A 15564-nucleotide genomic window follows, 5' to 3' on the forward strand; every position below is an offset into this window, starting at 1 on the left:
TTGTTGTATACGACAAAAGATTGTTGTATACGAATCAATTCTCATAAACTACCTCTTTGTGCAAGTGTTGGATATAAACCTAAACTAGGCCCTCTGCACCTCACCATGACTATCACCTGTAGAAAATCTTGTAAGAAATATCTTACATAGCCCTTTTCATCAAAGAGAAAAAAAAAGTAACAACCATTTTATCCATCGGTCACCAAATATGCCACCGGATATTGGAAACCCTAAATTTTATCGTCCAAGCTCCATCTCACCAGCAGGAAATCGAGCAACATTGAAACACCACCCTTTCCTCATCTCTGACCACCACCTACAGATGTGGAAGAATAACTAAAGTCTTGATGAACCCTTTGTGTGGATCTTGTACTTATAACTGGAAAATCATTAGGTGCTTTGCATAATGTTTTAGAAGAAAATAATTGAGGAAAAGGGATTGTGTTGAAGGATAAGAGAGTCGGTAACCGGAGGGGGGAATGGGTAGGGTGTACCATGGTCTTGAAAGTGTTTAGACTACAAGTGATACTTATTAAATCACACACACACACACACACACACATATATATATATATATATATATATATATATATATATATATATATATATATATTCACTATCAAATCATTTTTAGAGTGTTATGAGCTTCTTTATTACAAAGTTATACTCTATTGATCATATAACTAGATAGCTCTTTAATTTGTTGAGTAGCCTATTGTAATGGTTGTTCATCATCTTCAGTGGAGGTTCTTCGTTACTGGTGTGTAGACTGTCAGTTAGAAATTCAGAATGAATCATAATAGTGAAGGTATGTTTATTATTCATCCACAATGATTATATTATGAATGATGATACACACAATTACAATTTTCATCGTCATATCCTTGTCATACATCCTTATCATACGCAAGATAGGTACCGAAAAATGCAAAATAAGTTTCTTGAACTCCATATGTTAGTTCAACATCTTTTTAGCAATCTTTTTTTATGTGAAACAAATAACTTGTGTTTTCAAAGTTACGAAAAAATTATTGACTTGAGTACCTGTAAGGTAGTCGTAGAACATCAACAATAATAGTACTTATTTGTTGAGTTTTTTCATAACATCTAAGCAACAAGTCATCAATCCAAAAAGTTTATAGATCTCCTAAATAAAGAGTTTTTTAACTTATTTATGGGACACATCAACTTCATTTATATATTTTTTTTAACGGTTGAATTTTTATAAAAAGCAAAAAAGCCTCAGCGAGAAGCTAAAGGCGAAACAGAACTATTACATCATAAAGTTTAAAATGGAGTTTTGAAGCCATAAATTCCACTGAATAGAGAATTTATGCTTCCGATGCACCACCCAATTAAAAGAAAAAAACAACAATATCTTCAAATAACCTATCTTGTCTAGGTCTCGATGGGTCAAACACACACTTATTTCTAAAGTTCCATATAGATCACCAGTTCGTGTAGATAATAGCTTCCAAGATATTCTTCCTATTCATACTTAAATGAATAGTCTTCAAGAACAAAAACATCACATCCACTGAAATTAACTTAGACATGTCAATATCACATCACCTATTGAATTTTTTAATCACAGTTTTTGCTAGTATACACTCAAGAAAAAGATTAATATTCTCCATTTGATCCATTCAAATAGGACAAAGAGAAATAGAAACATCAATACCTCTAAAGATTAAGTCATATTTAATTGGAAGGTGATTAGGAATAGCTCTCCAACTAAAAATATTCACTTTGATTAGCACCAATCTATTCCATCTAATTTCAACCATGACATGAGGTAACACCATGCCATCAATTACCTCACGCGTATCTTTCACCGGAAAATCGACATTGACATTATTAGTCAAATTCTACACCTAATAATCTTTATAGTCTCGAAATTGAATATTAGCAATTAGCTCAACCACAGCCGAAAATTGGGCACTTTGAGAACCTCCTCTCAGATCATATCTCCAACACCAATGTCAATTATTACCCTGACGTCTATTAGCAACAATACAATTAGAATCGACATCCAAAACAGCCGATCTAGGAAATAACTCAATGAGAGGAACACTTTCAACCCGCACGTCCTTCCAAAACATGGTATTTCTCTCATCTCTAATAGATTTCGATAATGTGGAAAGATGAATAATATGTTTAGAGTGTAATTTTATGATGGAATCCACTATAGACGATCAAACCCCTTTTGTAGCCAAACGATAATTGGCATTAAAATCTGCATGTCGACTACTAATCGACTTTATAATACGAGCACATAAAGCATTACGATTGAAACAAGTCTCCGTCTCCATCTCCATTTTAACAGCATAGCTTTCATTAAAAGTCATTAAACTATCAATTCCGAGACCACCGTTAACTTTATGGCTAAAATAAGTTTCCACTTAACCCAAGACAATACGCTTTTATTCAAGATTAGTACCGCAAAAAAAAATAAAAAAATAAAAAATTGCTCAAGCCACTTCTAAAAAATAAAAAAAATAAAAATTTGCTCAAGCTACTTCTAAACACTCCGCAACTTAATAGGTATTTTAAAAAGAGAAAAATAATAACTATATACAAAAATAATAGCTCGCCACTCTAAAAAGTCCTTTATCGCTTTTTCTAAAAGACAAAAACCTTTTATAATAGTTAATAGAATCAAGCAAAATACGTTAAACATAGCGTGTAAAAGTATAACTGCAGTTTTTATTGTGTTTAAGCTACGAAATAAATAGAAGCTTTATGAACCCAAAATCAGTCTCAAAAGTCAAAACACAAAACAAAAACTACATTTTCATCATGACGTTCGAAGATGAGTAGCAACAAAAACAAACAAACATAAATCAAGATCAAATACTCCTTACATTACAAAAACAACTGTGTTTTCCCCCCATTTATGACCATAATAACTTCCTTCGGCTAAAGGCACAGTATTTTTACAAGCATATTTCTTGTCAAACAGAAAAAGTATAAAAATGAAGTTTCAAATTCAATGCTCTCAAACTCAAAGTGAAGGCCACTTTATTACATCTTACATCTTTCAAACAACTCTCCTCATTCATTTCTTAGCCAACAAAGCACTGCATTGCGCCATAATCTTGGAAGCCCGCGTAATCGCATCCGTCATATAAAAATTCTCCACCGTAACACCAAACGGCACCGCGCTCACCTTCCCACTCCCCTCCGGTTTCAACAACCCCGAAAACACCGCCGCCTCCCGCTCATCAACGCGCAATAAATTCGGGGCCACATTCTTAATCCTAGACCGGACCCCACTAATACTATCGTAAGGTAGCCGGACCCCACAAACTTCCGAAAGTGCCCTTATGATCTTCCAATCCTCTCTCGCATCACCAACAGTCGGGACAGCTGGCACAGTTTGTTGGACACACCCTTCGGTGTTCTCATACGTCCCTTCCTTCTCACTAAAAACAGTCGAAGGAAAAATCACGTTCGCTCTGTAAACGCCTTTATCCCCATGGTGCCCTTGGTAGACCACAAACGCGTCTTTTGGAAGATCGTCTAAATTGGTGTCGTCGGCTCCCATTAAGTAAACGAATTTGGCTGATTCCATTCCGGAGTCGGATTCCGGGATTAGGCCGAGGTCGAGGGCGGCGGCTTGGGCGGCGTTGAGGAGGAGGACGTTGAGGCCGTTCCATTCCGGGGTGATTAGGTTTTTGAATTTGGCGGAGAGGGAGTTGAGGAGGGAGAGGATCGCGGCGGTGTCTTGGCGGTCGAAGATTCCGGCGCCGATGATGATGGCGGGATTTTTAGCGGTGGAGAGGGCGGCGGAGAACGGGTGGTTGCCGTCCAAGATTGCCGCTAGGGTTTCCGGAGTGGTGCCGAGGTGGTCGTGGTCGTAGTTGAAATCAGTCGGCGGACCGATGTATCCGACTTTGGCTTTCGTGGCTCGGACTGTTTTGCGGATTCGCGCGTTCACCATCACAGCTTCAACACGTGGCTAGAGATCGAAAATCCAAAATAGTAATTATAAAACCAATTCATCCAAATAAAATAATATGAAAGTATATTATGTAAAATATGTTACTTACTTGAGTTCCAACAAGAAGAAAGCAATCCGCTTTTTCTAAACCACTTATGCTAGTGTTCATGAGATATCCAGAACGAAGATCGGCATCTAGATACTTTCCATTTCCTTCACACCAAATATTATTTGATCCCATTCTGTTCAAGAAATCTTTGAGTGACATCATGGATTCAGCATCACTTAACTTTCCAGCAACCCCGACAATTTCCTCGGGTTTCACTTGATGGAGAACTTCCGCCACCACAGCAAGAGCATCCCGCCAGCTCACCGGTTTAAAGTGGCCATCAGCACCACGGATCATCGGGTCACTGAGTCTCTGTCTCTTCAAACCGTCATAACAGAAACGGGTTTTATCCGATATCCATTCCTCATTAATGTCCTGTCAGATTAACAAAAAGGATTTCAGAAATTGCATTGTACAAGGGTAAAATGGTCATTTGTGGGGGTGAGAAATATAGTACCTCGTTTAAGCGTGGGACAATGCGCATGACTTCGGGGCCTCGACTGTCGATACGGATGTTGGAGCCAACAGCATCTGTGACATCGATGGTTTCGGTTCCTTTTAACTCCCAATTTCTTGCTTTGAAAGCAAAGGGTTTTGAAGTTAAGGCACCTACAGGACAAATATCGATTACATTTCCTGAAAGTTCACTAGTCATAAGTTTCTCAACATATGTTCCAATTTCTTCTCCACTTCCACGTCCCAACATCCCAAGATCTTGGACTCCGGCTATTTCACTTGCAAATCTCACGCATCTGGTCAATGAAAGTCAACAGGATTAATAATCAAAGTTGAAGATTAAATGGTAAGCAATGAGATTATTTATACCTGGTGCATTGAATGCAACGAGTCATGACAGTTTTGACTAAAGGGCCAAGATTCTTGTCAACTACTGATCTTTTTGTTTCAGTGAATCGGCCTCTATCAGATCCAAAGGCCATGGATTGATCTTGGAGATCACATTCACCACCTTGATCGCAAATTGGGCAATCCAGTGGATGATTCATCAGAAGGAACTCCATTACACCTTCGCGTGCTTTCTTTGCAATTGGTGTGTCAGTCTTGATTTTCATCCCTGTAATCAGAACATTATATGTGTTAGGGAATGCAGGGTTGAATATTGGAGAGTTTGATGTTGTGCATTATTAAATTTGGTTTCTTTCTTGTTACTTATTAGACTACAGAAAATACATTATCATAGTCTCATATAGAAACCAGTAGACAGTATACATAGTCTCGTATAGGAAAAAAAATGTATAAAGCAATTGATCAATACTTGTAACAAACTATTCAGAAATATGCCTCAACTACAGGGATGCTGTTAAAAAAACTTATTTTCAAGGTTATATCTAACCAGCATAAAGATCCTGCAAGTTTCACAACACTCTATGAAACGATATCCTTAAAACTGAAAGTGTGTAAAATTTACTTGATATACATATCATACATGTAAAACATAACTGAGTGAGGACAAAGGCCATTAAATCAATTAAGATTCAAGCTTCAGAAAGATTGATTGTCAATTCTGGTAACCCCATCAAGGGGGTGTTTGGATGTGCAATTAAACTAATCATGGGGATTTGAAGTTGAAACTATCAGTGTTAAGATTCAGGATCAATACCGCAGACTGTATAATAAGCAAATAGTAGCCAAAACTGTTATTGAGGAATATCTAAAATAAAACAACTGTTCCTGGCTTTAAGCACATCCAAAGTCCAAACACCCCTTAAGAACATACGCATGTGGACTTTTGTAAGTTGTATACAAAATCTTGCCATTCAATATTGATTTGATGTTTAGTAAACTTTAGCAGGAAAAACTACCTCTATAAGTAATAACCAACTAAACAATCTGGCAATAATAAGGCCTACGCTGTGAAAAGTTATTGAATTGATCTGATTATAAATCTAAGCAGTGTAAATTCAACTGAAAAAAGGTTAAAAATAAAAAGTAAATCGGAATGGAAACTTTACCAGGAAGTGCAGGCATTGCGCAAGAAGCAACTGGCTTAGGCGACTTCTCCACCTCAACGAGGCACATACGGCAGTTACCAGCGATGGAAAGACGGTCATGGTAACAAAAACGTGGGATGTCAACGCCGGCGACTGAACAGGCCTGCAAAACAGTCATCCCCTTTGGGATCTTAACCGGATACCCATCCACAAAGACTTCTATGACATCATCTGGATTGGGGAAATGAACCCTAGCTCCGGCAATAGGAGTACGCTTTGGTAGATCGGGCTCCGACGCCGCTTCAGTAGCGGCTTCAGGTTTGTGAAGCTCAGGTGTGGAGACGATTGTTCGAATAAGATTATACCTAGGATTTGTTGACAAAACCCTAGATGACGATGATGATCGAAGAGCTCTGGAGGCTAGCGAACCCAATCCCATTGATTCTCGCTCTTTCTCGCTAGAAATCTATGGTTTCTCCCTCTAGATGTTGGTGAAGGAAAGCAGATAAATGGAGCTCGCGCAGATGTTAAGCCGGAGAATTGGGACAGGGCGTGTGTACACCATAGACACCATTCACCAGAAGTGGAGCAGACAGACCCTCTGAACGTTGTCCATTTCAGGTCCAATACGTTCAATAGTTTTTTGGCCCATTGGGCTTTATAAACCCATTACGATTTTCAGATCTTTAATAATCACATTATAAGAGAGTTATTCTTCTAGTAAAACTCTTTATATTACGAATTTTCCACCTACAATGAAATACTCTGGAATTGTGGGACGAAGGCTCTAAATTTGGAATGGTTGTTGATGTATTTATTGCTTGAAAGAAATCCAACTTGGATGGGAGTTTTGGGTTTGTTAAGTTCATTAGTGTGGAGAATGTACATGATTTGATCAATAACTTGTGTTCAATGTGGATTGATAATTACAAGGTTTTTACATCTCTAGAAAGGTATTCATTATAAGTGGAGGGTTCCAAAGAAACGAAACGTGATGAGAAGGGTTAAGAACTATGTTTTTCTTATGACATCTGGTCCAGCGATGTTCCATTTAGAAGTTATCATATTTAGTTACAAGTTCGTTCGTTAAGAGGGACATTGGAAAAGCAATTTTCAGTAATAACATTTAATATCGTGTGGTGTAGGTTGGTTACTTTATATCAAAGTTTTCATTTTACAATGCTATGGAGAGAGTGGATACAGTTACGACTTATAACTTACAAGAACCAGTAAAATAAATATTAATCCGGAGTTTGAAATATAAAAAAGAATAAAGACAAGCAGAAAATGAATTCATGTCAATATAAGAACGTAATTCAAAATCTTCTTGGAAAATCTACCCATGCAATTTAGATTAAATAATTCACCCAAAAAAAAGAATCAAGATTTGGGTATCTTATCTTACATGATTAATGAATCCAATCAATCTTGCTTTAGAGCCTTTGCGATGAAAGCCTTAATAATCTTAATTAAAAAGTAGGAAAAAACTGTAACAGCAACACCACTCCAGAAAACCGCACGATCATAACCACCACCTTGGACCGAGTAAACACGAAGACCAATCACATTCCAATTGCTCTCTGCCCAAACAGGATCCGCTTCCCCCATTGGATCCGAAGAATTCAGGGGCAAAATCGTCCATGTACCCGATGCTGACTCGTATTTCAACCGAGTTGAATAAGCCGGAACATACCTAAAAAAAACAATATATATCACATATTTGTGACAATATAAGTAAACTATTAATATAGAATAATAGAAAATACCTGGTTTTGGAGATAACACAGATGCCTTTACCATCTATCTCTTGTTTGATGCATACGCCACCTGTCCCACTACAATTCTCAGAGCAAGGAGTTGCATTCTCCAATGGGGTTGAAGTTTTATCAGCCATAAAATTCCACAAGAATCTTGAAACATCATTCACGTATCCAAGAAAGGGTTGAGAAGAAGGTTCTCCTTGCATAACACCAACATAATGACTTGGGCAGATGGAAAATGGTGTGATGTAGTTCTTCACAAGCTCACATGAAAGACCAGGTTCACAGTTTAGTAAGCAGCCTAAAAGTTGGTCAACTAAAGAGGTGTTGACTTTGATTGCGTTTAAGGATGAGTCATTCAGAGTTTTATTGTTGTTGGCGAGAATGTAAAGTGTACGTGCAACAAGGGAAGCAGCTGCCACTATGGCTGAAGAGTTTATATTTGCTACACCAAAAGAAAATGTAATATGAGAAATTTATAACAAAATATTGAGTAAATTACATTTTTGGTCCCTGAGTATAGCTGATTTTTTCAGTTTTGGTCCTTATTTGAGGCTTTTGTAACGTTTTTGTTCCTGTTCCAAGTTAAATAATAAATGACTACTTTTGGTCCCTGAGTATAGTTGATTTTTTGCAATTTTGTTCCTTATTTGATGTTTTCGTAACGTTTTTGGTCCCTCTTCCAAGTTAAAAGACTACTTTTCGTCCCTGAGTAAATTGATTTTTTGCAATTTTGGTCCGTATTTGATGTTTTTGTAACGTTTTCGGTCCTTGTTCCAAGTTAAACGACTACTTTTGGTCCCTGAGTATAGTTGTTTTTTGCAATTTTGGTCCTTATTTGATGTTTTGTAACATTTTTGGTCCCTGTTCCAAGTTAAATGACTATTTTTGGTCCCTGGGTATAGTTGATTTTTGCAATTTTGGTCCAAAATTTTATAGTGATATTACTTTGAACAAGGACCAAAAACGTTACAAGTTACAACAACCTCAATAAGAACCAAAGTTGCAAGAGAAAACTTTTTGGAACCAAATTTGAAAAAATCAGCTATACTCAAGGACCAAAATTGTAATTTACTCAAGAACATAAGTAGAAATAAGAAATTTGAGCAACTCACATTGATCATCTAGATGACTATGGTAAAATTTGTTGGTGAAAGATGTATCAAAGTCTTCCAATACAACACCAGAAGTATGTGGGTTCTGTTAAAGATTACAAAAAATATATACAACTTAGATTGAGGAGGGCATTTTCGTCTTTTATACATCTTGTCCCACATTTTTGTAGAATTGTGCTAACCTGTTTTGAAAATGACATGAAGGAAGATGGAGGAATCCCGGGATTAGATTCACTTGCTTTAGAGAATTTAATGCTTTTAGTTCCAAGTGAATCTTGAGCTAGTTGTAAAGCATTTAGTGTATCATTTGTGGCAGATGACACCTGTAATTCAATTTTGAAAAAATAAGGAAACATGTTTTCATTACATTGGGTAGAATATTTTATTAATGGGAATAAAATTCCATACATACCCCTGTTGTATGAGCATAGAAGGTCTTCACACCCTGATCATAGCCTTTCCCAACAGATCCAACTTCTATAACCTGTTTCAATTTATCCAATACCAATAAGTTCCTACTTTTTTACATTATAAAAACTGTAAAAAATATTTGTTCTAGAAAAAAAAAATACCGTTTCAATCAATGTATTGTTAATTCCATTATCAACTTCAAGAAGAAATCTTCTGCTACCAAGGTATCCCCAAGCCTCTCCAGTAAAAACAACAAAAACAAGCTGCATAATTGCATAAAAAACATGAAATTTTTATAAAAATTACAAAAGGGTATTAAAAGAAGTCACATATATGCTCAATATTACACAAAAAAACCAGTTACATTATCAAAAAAAATATACAAACCTGTTTAGCAAGAGTATCTAAATCATCAATATGTGAAAGAGCATCTACTGCTGCAAGCAATGAGATCAAGCCCTGAAAGATAATGTATAAATAAATATAAGTAAATATTTACAAAATGAAAATAACATGTGGAAAATTTTATGTAGCTTTAAGCTTACAGATAAGGGAGATTGTGCACCCAAACTTTTGTCACGAAAAAATGAAGCAGAATCCATAGATGCCACAGTCAATAAAATGGGCTTTGAGGATGAAACATTTGTTGTTGGAAATGCTGACAAGACACTGCCCTTCATATTCAAGTTACATGAATAGAAAAATATGGTCAAAAAATGTTTAATATTTTTTTTATATGTAAGTTAAGATATTCAATATTGAAATTAAATATAATGGCTCACCTATATCCACCCAAAGGGAGACAAGTTCCTTCTCTTAAACATGATTCTGAATCATGGGTTCCTGCTTTAGTTGTCTACAGAAGATTTGGAAACAAGATTAGGGGCAAATAAGTAAAATGAATCCATGTTCAACAGCTAAAGAGGATCATGGCAGAATGAAGAAGGTTTTACCTGCATTACTAGATCAAATTCAGTCACTTTGGTAGCATGTGTTTCCTTATTTTCATTTTCCAGAGAAATCTGCAAGTATAGAAGTAGTTGTCATGTATAACTTCAAATGAAAAGAAGAAAACTATAACCCATGGGGCCCACAAGGCCACAACTTGATTACCTCCTGCAGGGTTCGTGTGCTGCTTTCAGAGAGCAAGAACACAGGAAACTCATAAAGTCCCCACATAATACCAGATCCCTGCAAAATAAGGAAATGGAAATAAAAAATTACTATACATATAATGTATGTAAAGTTTTATACATTCCTAATGCAATAAAATAACATACAGTTGGATTCCACTCAAACTTGTTGTTCTGGTAAGGAGAAAATTCAGCTTGAGGAAACTTCTTATCTGGAGATGATGCTGCAAAGGGGTAGAAATGTCATTGCAGGAAGCTTTCCACTAATTCCTATGTTCTTGCTATATTAAGGTAACTACATGTCACCACCATGTATATATTACCTGTTAAATTGGTTTGATTTTGAGGTCCTGATTCAACTAATACACCAGCTAAATTTCTGGCAAAGTTTGAATCACTTGATACTCTGAAGAAGAAGAAGAAGAATAATAGAAGAACAGTAAGGGCATCAACAAAAGAAGTTTAACATAATATAAAAGATAAAAATAAAAACTTTGATTGTGGTATACCTTGAAAGTAGACTGTCAAAATCAGATAAGGGAACTAATACTGAACTTGACTTGACCAATTCTATACCATTCTTGAATCTAACAATAGGAGCTACAACTTTATCTAGGCCAGGATCTAAGATCAAAGAACACCATTGGAAAATAGATGAGTGAAATTACAAAGCATAGCTTACTGGAATTTTGATGTTGGGAGAGATGTGAACTGTATACTTACTTGCACAGCCGATTTCCCCTGAAAGGTTGAGTAATCGTATACATGGATATCCATCTATAACCATGTACATGGATTTCTCTAGGTCAGGAACTGACTCGAATGCCAACTCTACAGAAGCTGATTAATAAAGAAGAAAAGCACTTGAATTACAATAGAGTGATGGATCATGGATGTCGTGTTACACTTATTGTGCCTTACAATAGAGTGAATGGCACCCATAACCACATGTTACCTCCATCAGGTACTACACAATTCCACACAAGTTATTCTAATAGCATCAAATTTAGTATGAAAAAGTAGACATTTCGAGAACAAATGATAGATTTCGCTGAAATTTACAACCAGGTACTGGAAATCGACCAATGACAAATCGTTAAATGCAAGAGGATTCACAATATGTATCAAATTGCATGCAGTTTTTAAATCAAGCGTCAGTTAAAACCGGAAATGAGAAATAGAAGTGAACTGACCAGAGAAAGAAAGGCGAAGATTGGAGAGTAAACATAGAAGAAAGAACAGGAGCCCTGTGACGGCGGAGGCCATGGCAGAACACAGCTGAGGTGGAGAGATGGTATATGGGTAAACCAATTGATAAACCCTAGGCTGCCATGGACATGTTCTTGTCGATTTTTCAAGCCCTTCCTCTTCTATTCCATCAGTATTTTGTTGACTGTGAGAAGGAGTCGATGCTTGAAAGGAAAGTCGACTCCGTGATCCAACGGGTAAATCCAATGCGTCGGGTCGACCCGCAAATGAGTGAGCATAGTTTTCATAAAAAATGTATAAAATAATTAACATGTTTTTATAAAAGACAACACTGCACAAATGGTTCCTATGATTAACTGAAAATTGTTACTTAGGTCCAAAAAAGTTTGAGCTAGCACCAGAAGTCCAAACTTTTCATTTTGTTGCGAATTTGGTCCATTTTGCTTTGAACTTTTTTATAATGACGATTTTACCCTTATTTTTTTCTTTTTCATTATTTTTAATTTATTTAAAAGCTTTTCCGGTTAAAAGAAAAATAAAAAAGAAAAATTTTCCTTTATATTTTATTTTTATAAATTTTTATAATAGAAAATCTCTCTCTCTCTCTCTCTCTCTCTCTCTCTCTCTCTCTCTCTCTCTCTCTCTCTCTCTCTCTCTCTCTCTCTCTCTCTCTCTCTCTCTCTCTCTCTCTCTCTCTCTCCAGATCTTGTATGAATGGATGAATGAAAGGGTTGTTGATTTCTAAAGATAATCAATGTTTTGAATGAACTTCTCAAAATTGATCTTCGGTTTAAGCATAATAAAAGGGTGTATACTTAGGTCTTCGATTTCAGTATAGGGGAGAAAGGGATGAAAGGGCGTTCGTCTTCACCAGAAAAGACAACCACCAAAATATAAGAACACCACCAGCACCACCATCAGGCACCAGTCTCCTAGAAACTTCTGATCTGAATACCCTTGATTTTCAGGCGAAGACAAAGAAATCCTCCGATCTGAAAATGACACATAATCGACAAAAAGATCTCTAGATCCTCAGTCGAAACCTGATGTCGCTTCCTGTGACAACCCGAAACTTCCATCTTGTATGATTGACCAACTATATCAATATTTAACTTGATTTTGTTATCTTTTGACGTTGTTTAAGGGTTCGTTTAAGTGTTCTAAGCCTGAGTACAACTGGGAATGAGATTAGGAATGAGTCAACATGTTGTGTAGAAGCAAAACCAGGCCATACACCCTCATGAGAGGTGTGTACGGCCGCACACATGGGTGTACAGACGCACACCCATCCCCCAGCCGCACACTCACCCGTACATATAGAGGGTGATCCCTTCATTCACTCTTTTCCTTCTTTGGTTACACTCTACTTTCTCTCTCTAGAAACATCCTTCAATAACACTCTAAGGGCCTCAAAAACGTGAAGTACTCCATCATTCAGCTTGTTATACTGGTAAGACACCTTGTTCTAAGCTTAAATTCATCATGTTCATCATTCTTTGAAGGTGTACGGCCGCACACCTTCATAAGGTGGTCGCACACACCCCAAAGACCCTCCAAAGTGAGAGTTTGGCCCCTATATTCGAGTTAGACTAGGTCTGAACCTTAAAAACACCTCAAAATCGACTTTTGGAGCATAAGTGAGGAGTGTACGGCCGCACACTCTTGTGTACGGCCGCACACCCCCTCTGTACGGCCACACACTCTTGTGTGCAACCGCACACACCTCCTGATCGCACACACATCAAAACTTGTGATTTTGTGGTCATACACCTCCTTTGTTTGATCAATATTGGATCCAACACTTAGTGCTGGTGTTTCAAAGTCTTTAGAGTGATTTCCAGTCATGAAATACCCTAATCTGATGCACATACGTGTTACCATATATTAATAGGGTTCACTCGCATACAAAACATCAGTTGACACTCAGCGCTCATAACAGATTGTACACCTGAATCCTACAACAAACAGTGAGTTCATACCCCTACGCTTTTATAAGTTTTTATAACGTTTTCAGGGGGGAATACAAGCCAAACATAAAGGTTTTCACAAATTAAGAACTAATGCAATTACAATGGTTTTATGTTAATCATTTAGATACTGTCACACCCCGAACCGACGGCGGAAACGTTCCGGGGCGGAGGACATCATGCGTAGTATTACAACCATTGTACATAGTAAGCATAGTAAACACAACCATTACATTACAATAAGAATATTTACATTTGTTTTAAAAGCATTGAAAACATAGATTTTATACATCGGTATAATCAAAAGTAAAGACGAGACTTCTATATGCTCCGTCTTCTCCTAAAGTGATCGAAGTACCTGTCTAACGTTGACCTGAGAATACACATAGTTTTAGAAATATCAGCATAAAGCTGGTGAGTTCATAAGCATGTTTTGTAAGGAAAAACTGGTTACTAAATCTTGTGAAAATACTTCAGTTCCATTGATAAAGAATGCAGTAAATATCGAAAACCATTATTACTGAGTTATGAAATACATATATTGTTTTCCAAGAAAATCCCATATTTTCTAACATGTTTGTCGATTTCCATATTATAATAAAACCCTGGTTACCACCGGTAAGTATAGTAGTTTTACTACTTAAGATAAAACCATAAGTTGTGTCCCTAGAATACCCTCCAGTAAGTAGCTAGGTAGTTTTATTACATAAATAAAACTATAGAAGAAAGAAAGAAATCTGTGAACAAAGTTAGTTTATACGTATTGTGAGTCGTATAACCATACTGATTTGACCCGTGACCTCCTTGACGTTCTTCAGGCGTCGTACGATTACAAAATTTGTCACCCAAGGCGTGTCCGCCTAACTGTAGCTAGCAGTTCAGGTGTGGGATTGTCAGTCCCGAATAGATCTATCCACAAATTTCACGCTCTCCCTCCAGGAGACTCTGGTTATACTACCGGAGAGGATTTATTGATACCCCGAAGGGCATAACGAAGATAAGTCTCACAAGCTAGTATTAACTAATTCACGGAATATTTAGCTGTTATCGAGCTTCGAAGTCGTTTGGAACAAAGTAGAGTATAAATAATTAAACACAAGGTAATTATTTAGTATGATACTCTAGATTAATAATGGATAAACTAAATCAGACATAGTTTATATATTGACTTTGCATGAAATTTGAATCCGTAAAACAAGTAATGAAAATCCCAAATTATTCCCATAATAATTTGAATGGTTTGATAAGTTCCCATGTTATTTTGAAAACTATGTAATTATATTTAGAAAACGTCCCTTATGCTCCGCATATTACAAAAGGGATAAAGGTATCTAAAAGTTTGATAGAAAATAGTTATAATTACATCAGTTTTTAAATTACGAAATCCTTTATAATTTTCTTGTATTCCCCCTAAAAACATGAAAAACTCGGAAAAGTGTAGGGGTATGAACTCACCTGCTGTGAGTGGAATGGATGGACGTGTCGGGTAGGATGCTAGGTGTCAATTGAGGACTTGAACACACACGAGGATCCTATGTAACATGAAGCGATACATAATTGTATCTAATTAGTTATTTAATCACTAATTAAGTAAGTAAATACACTCTAATGCGTGAAAACACTTTATTTCAAGTGTTAGGAATGATACGGGTTGCATCTAAGGAGTGTATGGCCTCATTATGGAGTTTACTCTTCAAGTGGTGGCCTTAGGGGTGTTTACGGTTGAGGGACCATATCCCCCATGAGTTTACGGCTGTAAACTCATGGGAATGATGGGTTTGGGGGCTCAAAGGTCTTAAACTACTCAAGGACTTATGCTAGATTTTACCCCGAAACGTTCCGGGGTGGAGGACGTCATGCGTAGTATCACAACCATTGTACATAGTAAGTATAGTAAACACAACCATTACATTACAATAAGAATATTTACATTTGTTTTAAAGCATTGAAAACATAGATTTTATACAT

The 15564-nt window shown here is 36.7% G+C and overlaps 2 protein-coding genes across 2 annotated transcripts; both read right to left on the reverse strand.

Moving 5' to 3' along the window:
• Positions 1–2839: 2839 nt before the first annotated feature.
• EMB1467 (NADH-ubiquinone dehydrogenase) lies at positions 2840–6570 on the reverse strand. The gene is made up of 5 exons (XM_079030833.1): positions 6023–6570; positions 4878–5124; positions 4510–4804; positions 4053–4427; positions 2840–3961 (listed from the first exon to the last, which is right to left on the reverse strand). The coding sequence occupies exons 1-5, from the start codon at positions 6438–6440 to the stop codon at positions 3059–3061; spliced, it is 2238 nt and encodes a 745-aa protein (XP_078886959.1). The 5' UTR covers positions 6441–6570; the 3' UTR covers positions 2840–3058.
• A 755-nt stretch (positions 6571–7325) lies between these two features.
• LOC145092850 (Zn-dependent exopeptidases superfamily protein) lies at positions 7326–11818 on the reverse strand. The gene is made up of 16 exons (XM_079030834.1): positions 11614–11818; positions 11144–11260; positions 10930–11044; positions 10744–10826; positions 10568–10644; positions 10401–10478; positions 10241–10309; positions 10070–10143; positions 9833–9956; positions 9675–9746; positions 9449–9550; positions 9289–9360; positions 9059–9199; positions 8877–8961; positions 7768–8206; positions 7326–7694 (listed from the first exon to the last, which is right to left on the reverse strand). Exons 1-16 carry the CDS (start codon positions 11684–11686, stop codon positions 7424–7426), a joined length of 1992 nt encoding a protein of 663 aa, XP_078886960.1. The 5' UTR covers positions 11687–11818; the 3' UTR covers positions 7326–7423.
• Positions 11819–15564: the final 3746 nt, after the last annotated feature.

Source organism: Lactuca serriola, chromosome 3, assembly GCF_051521515.1.
Source record: "Lactuca serriola cultivar US96UC23 chromosome 3, Lser_US96UC23_V15, whole genome shotgun sequence".
Classification (NCBI taxonomy): Eukaryota; Viridiplantae; Streptophyta; class Magnoliopsida; order Asterales; family Asteraceae; genus Lactuca; species Lactuca serriola.

Coding starts and splice junctions, on each gene's coding strand:
- LOC145092850 (XM_079030834.1), bottom strand. CDS start 11,686: ATGGCCTCCGCCGTCACAGGGCTCCTGTTCTTTCTTCTATGTTTACTC. Junction 11,261..11,613: donor TCTTCGCCTTTCTTTCTCTG/GTCAGTTCACTT, acceptor TTTATTAATCAG/CTTCTGTAGAGTTGGCATTC. Junction 7,695..7,767: donor TGTGTTATCTCCAAAACCAG/GTATTTTCTATT, acceptor TGTTTTTTTTAG/GTATGTTCCGGCTTATTCAA.
- EMB1467 (XM_079030833.1), bottom strand. CDS start 6,440: ATGGGATTGGGTTCGCTAGCCTCCAGAGCTCTTCGATCATCATCGTCA. Junction 4,428..4,509: donor TTGTCCCACGCTTAAACGAG/GTACTATATTTC, acceptor TTAATCTGACAG/GACATTAATGAGGAATGGAT. Junction 3,962..4,052: donor TTCTTCTTGTTGGAACTCAA/GTAAGTAACATA, acceptor TTCGATCTCTAG/CCACGTGTTGAAGCTGTGAT.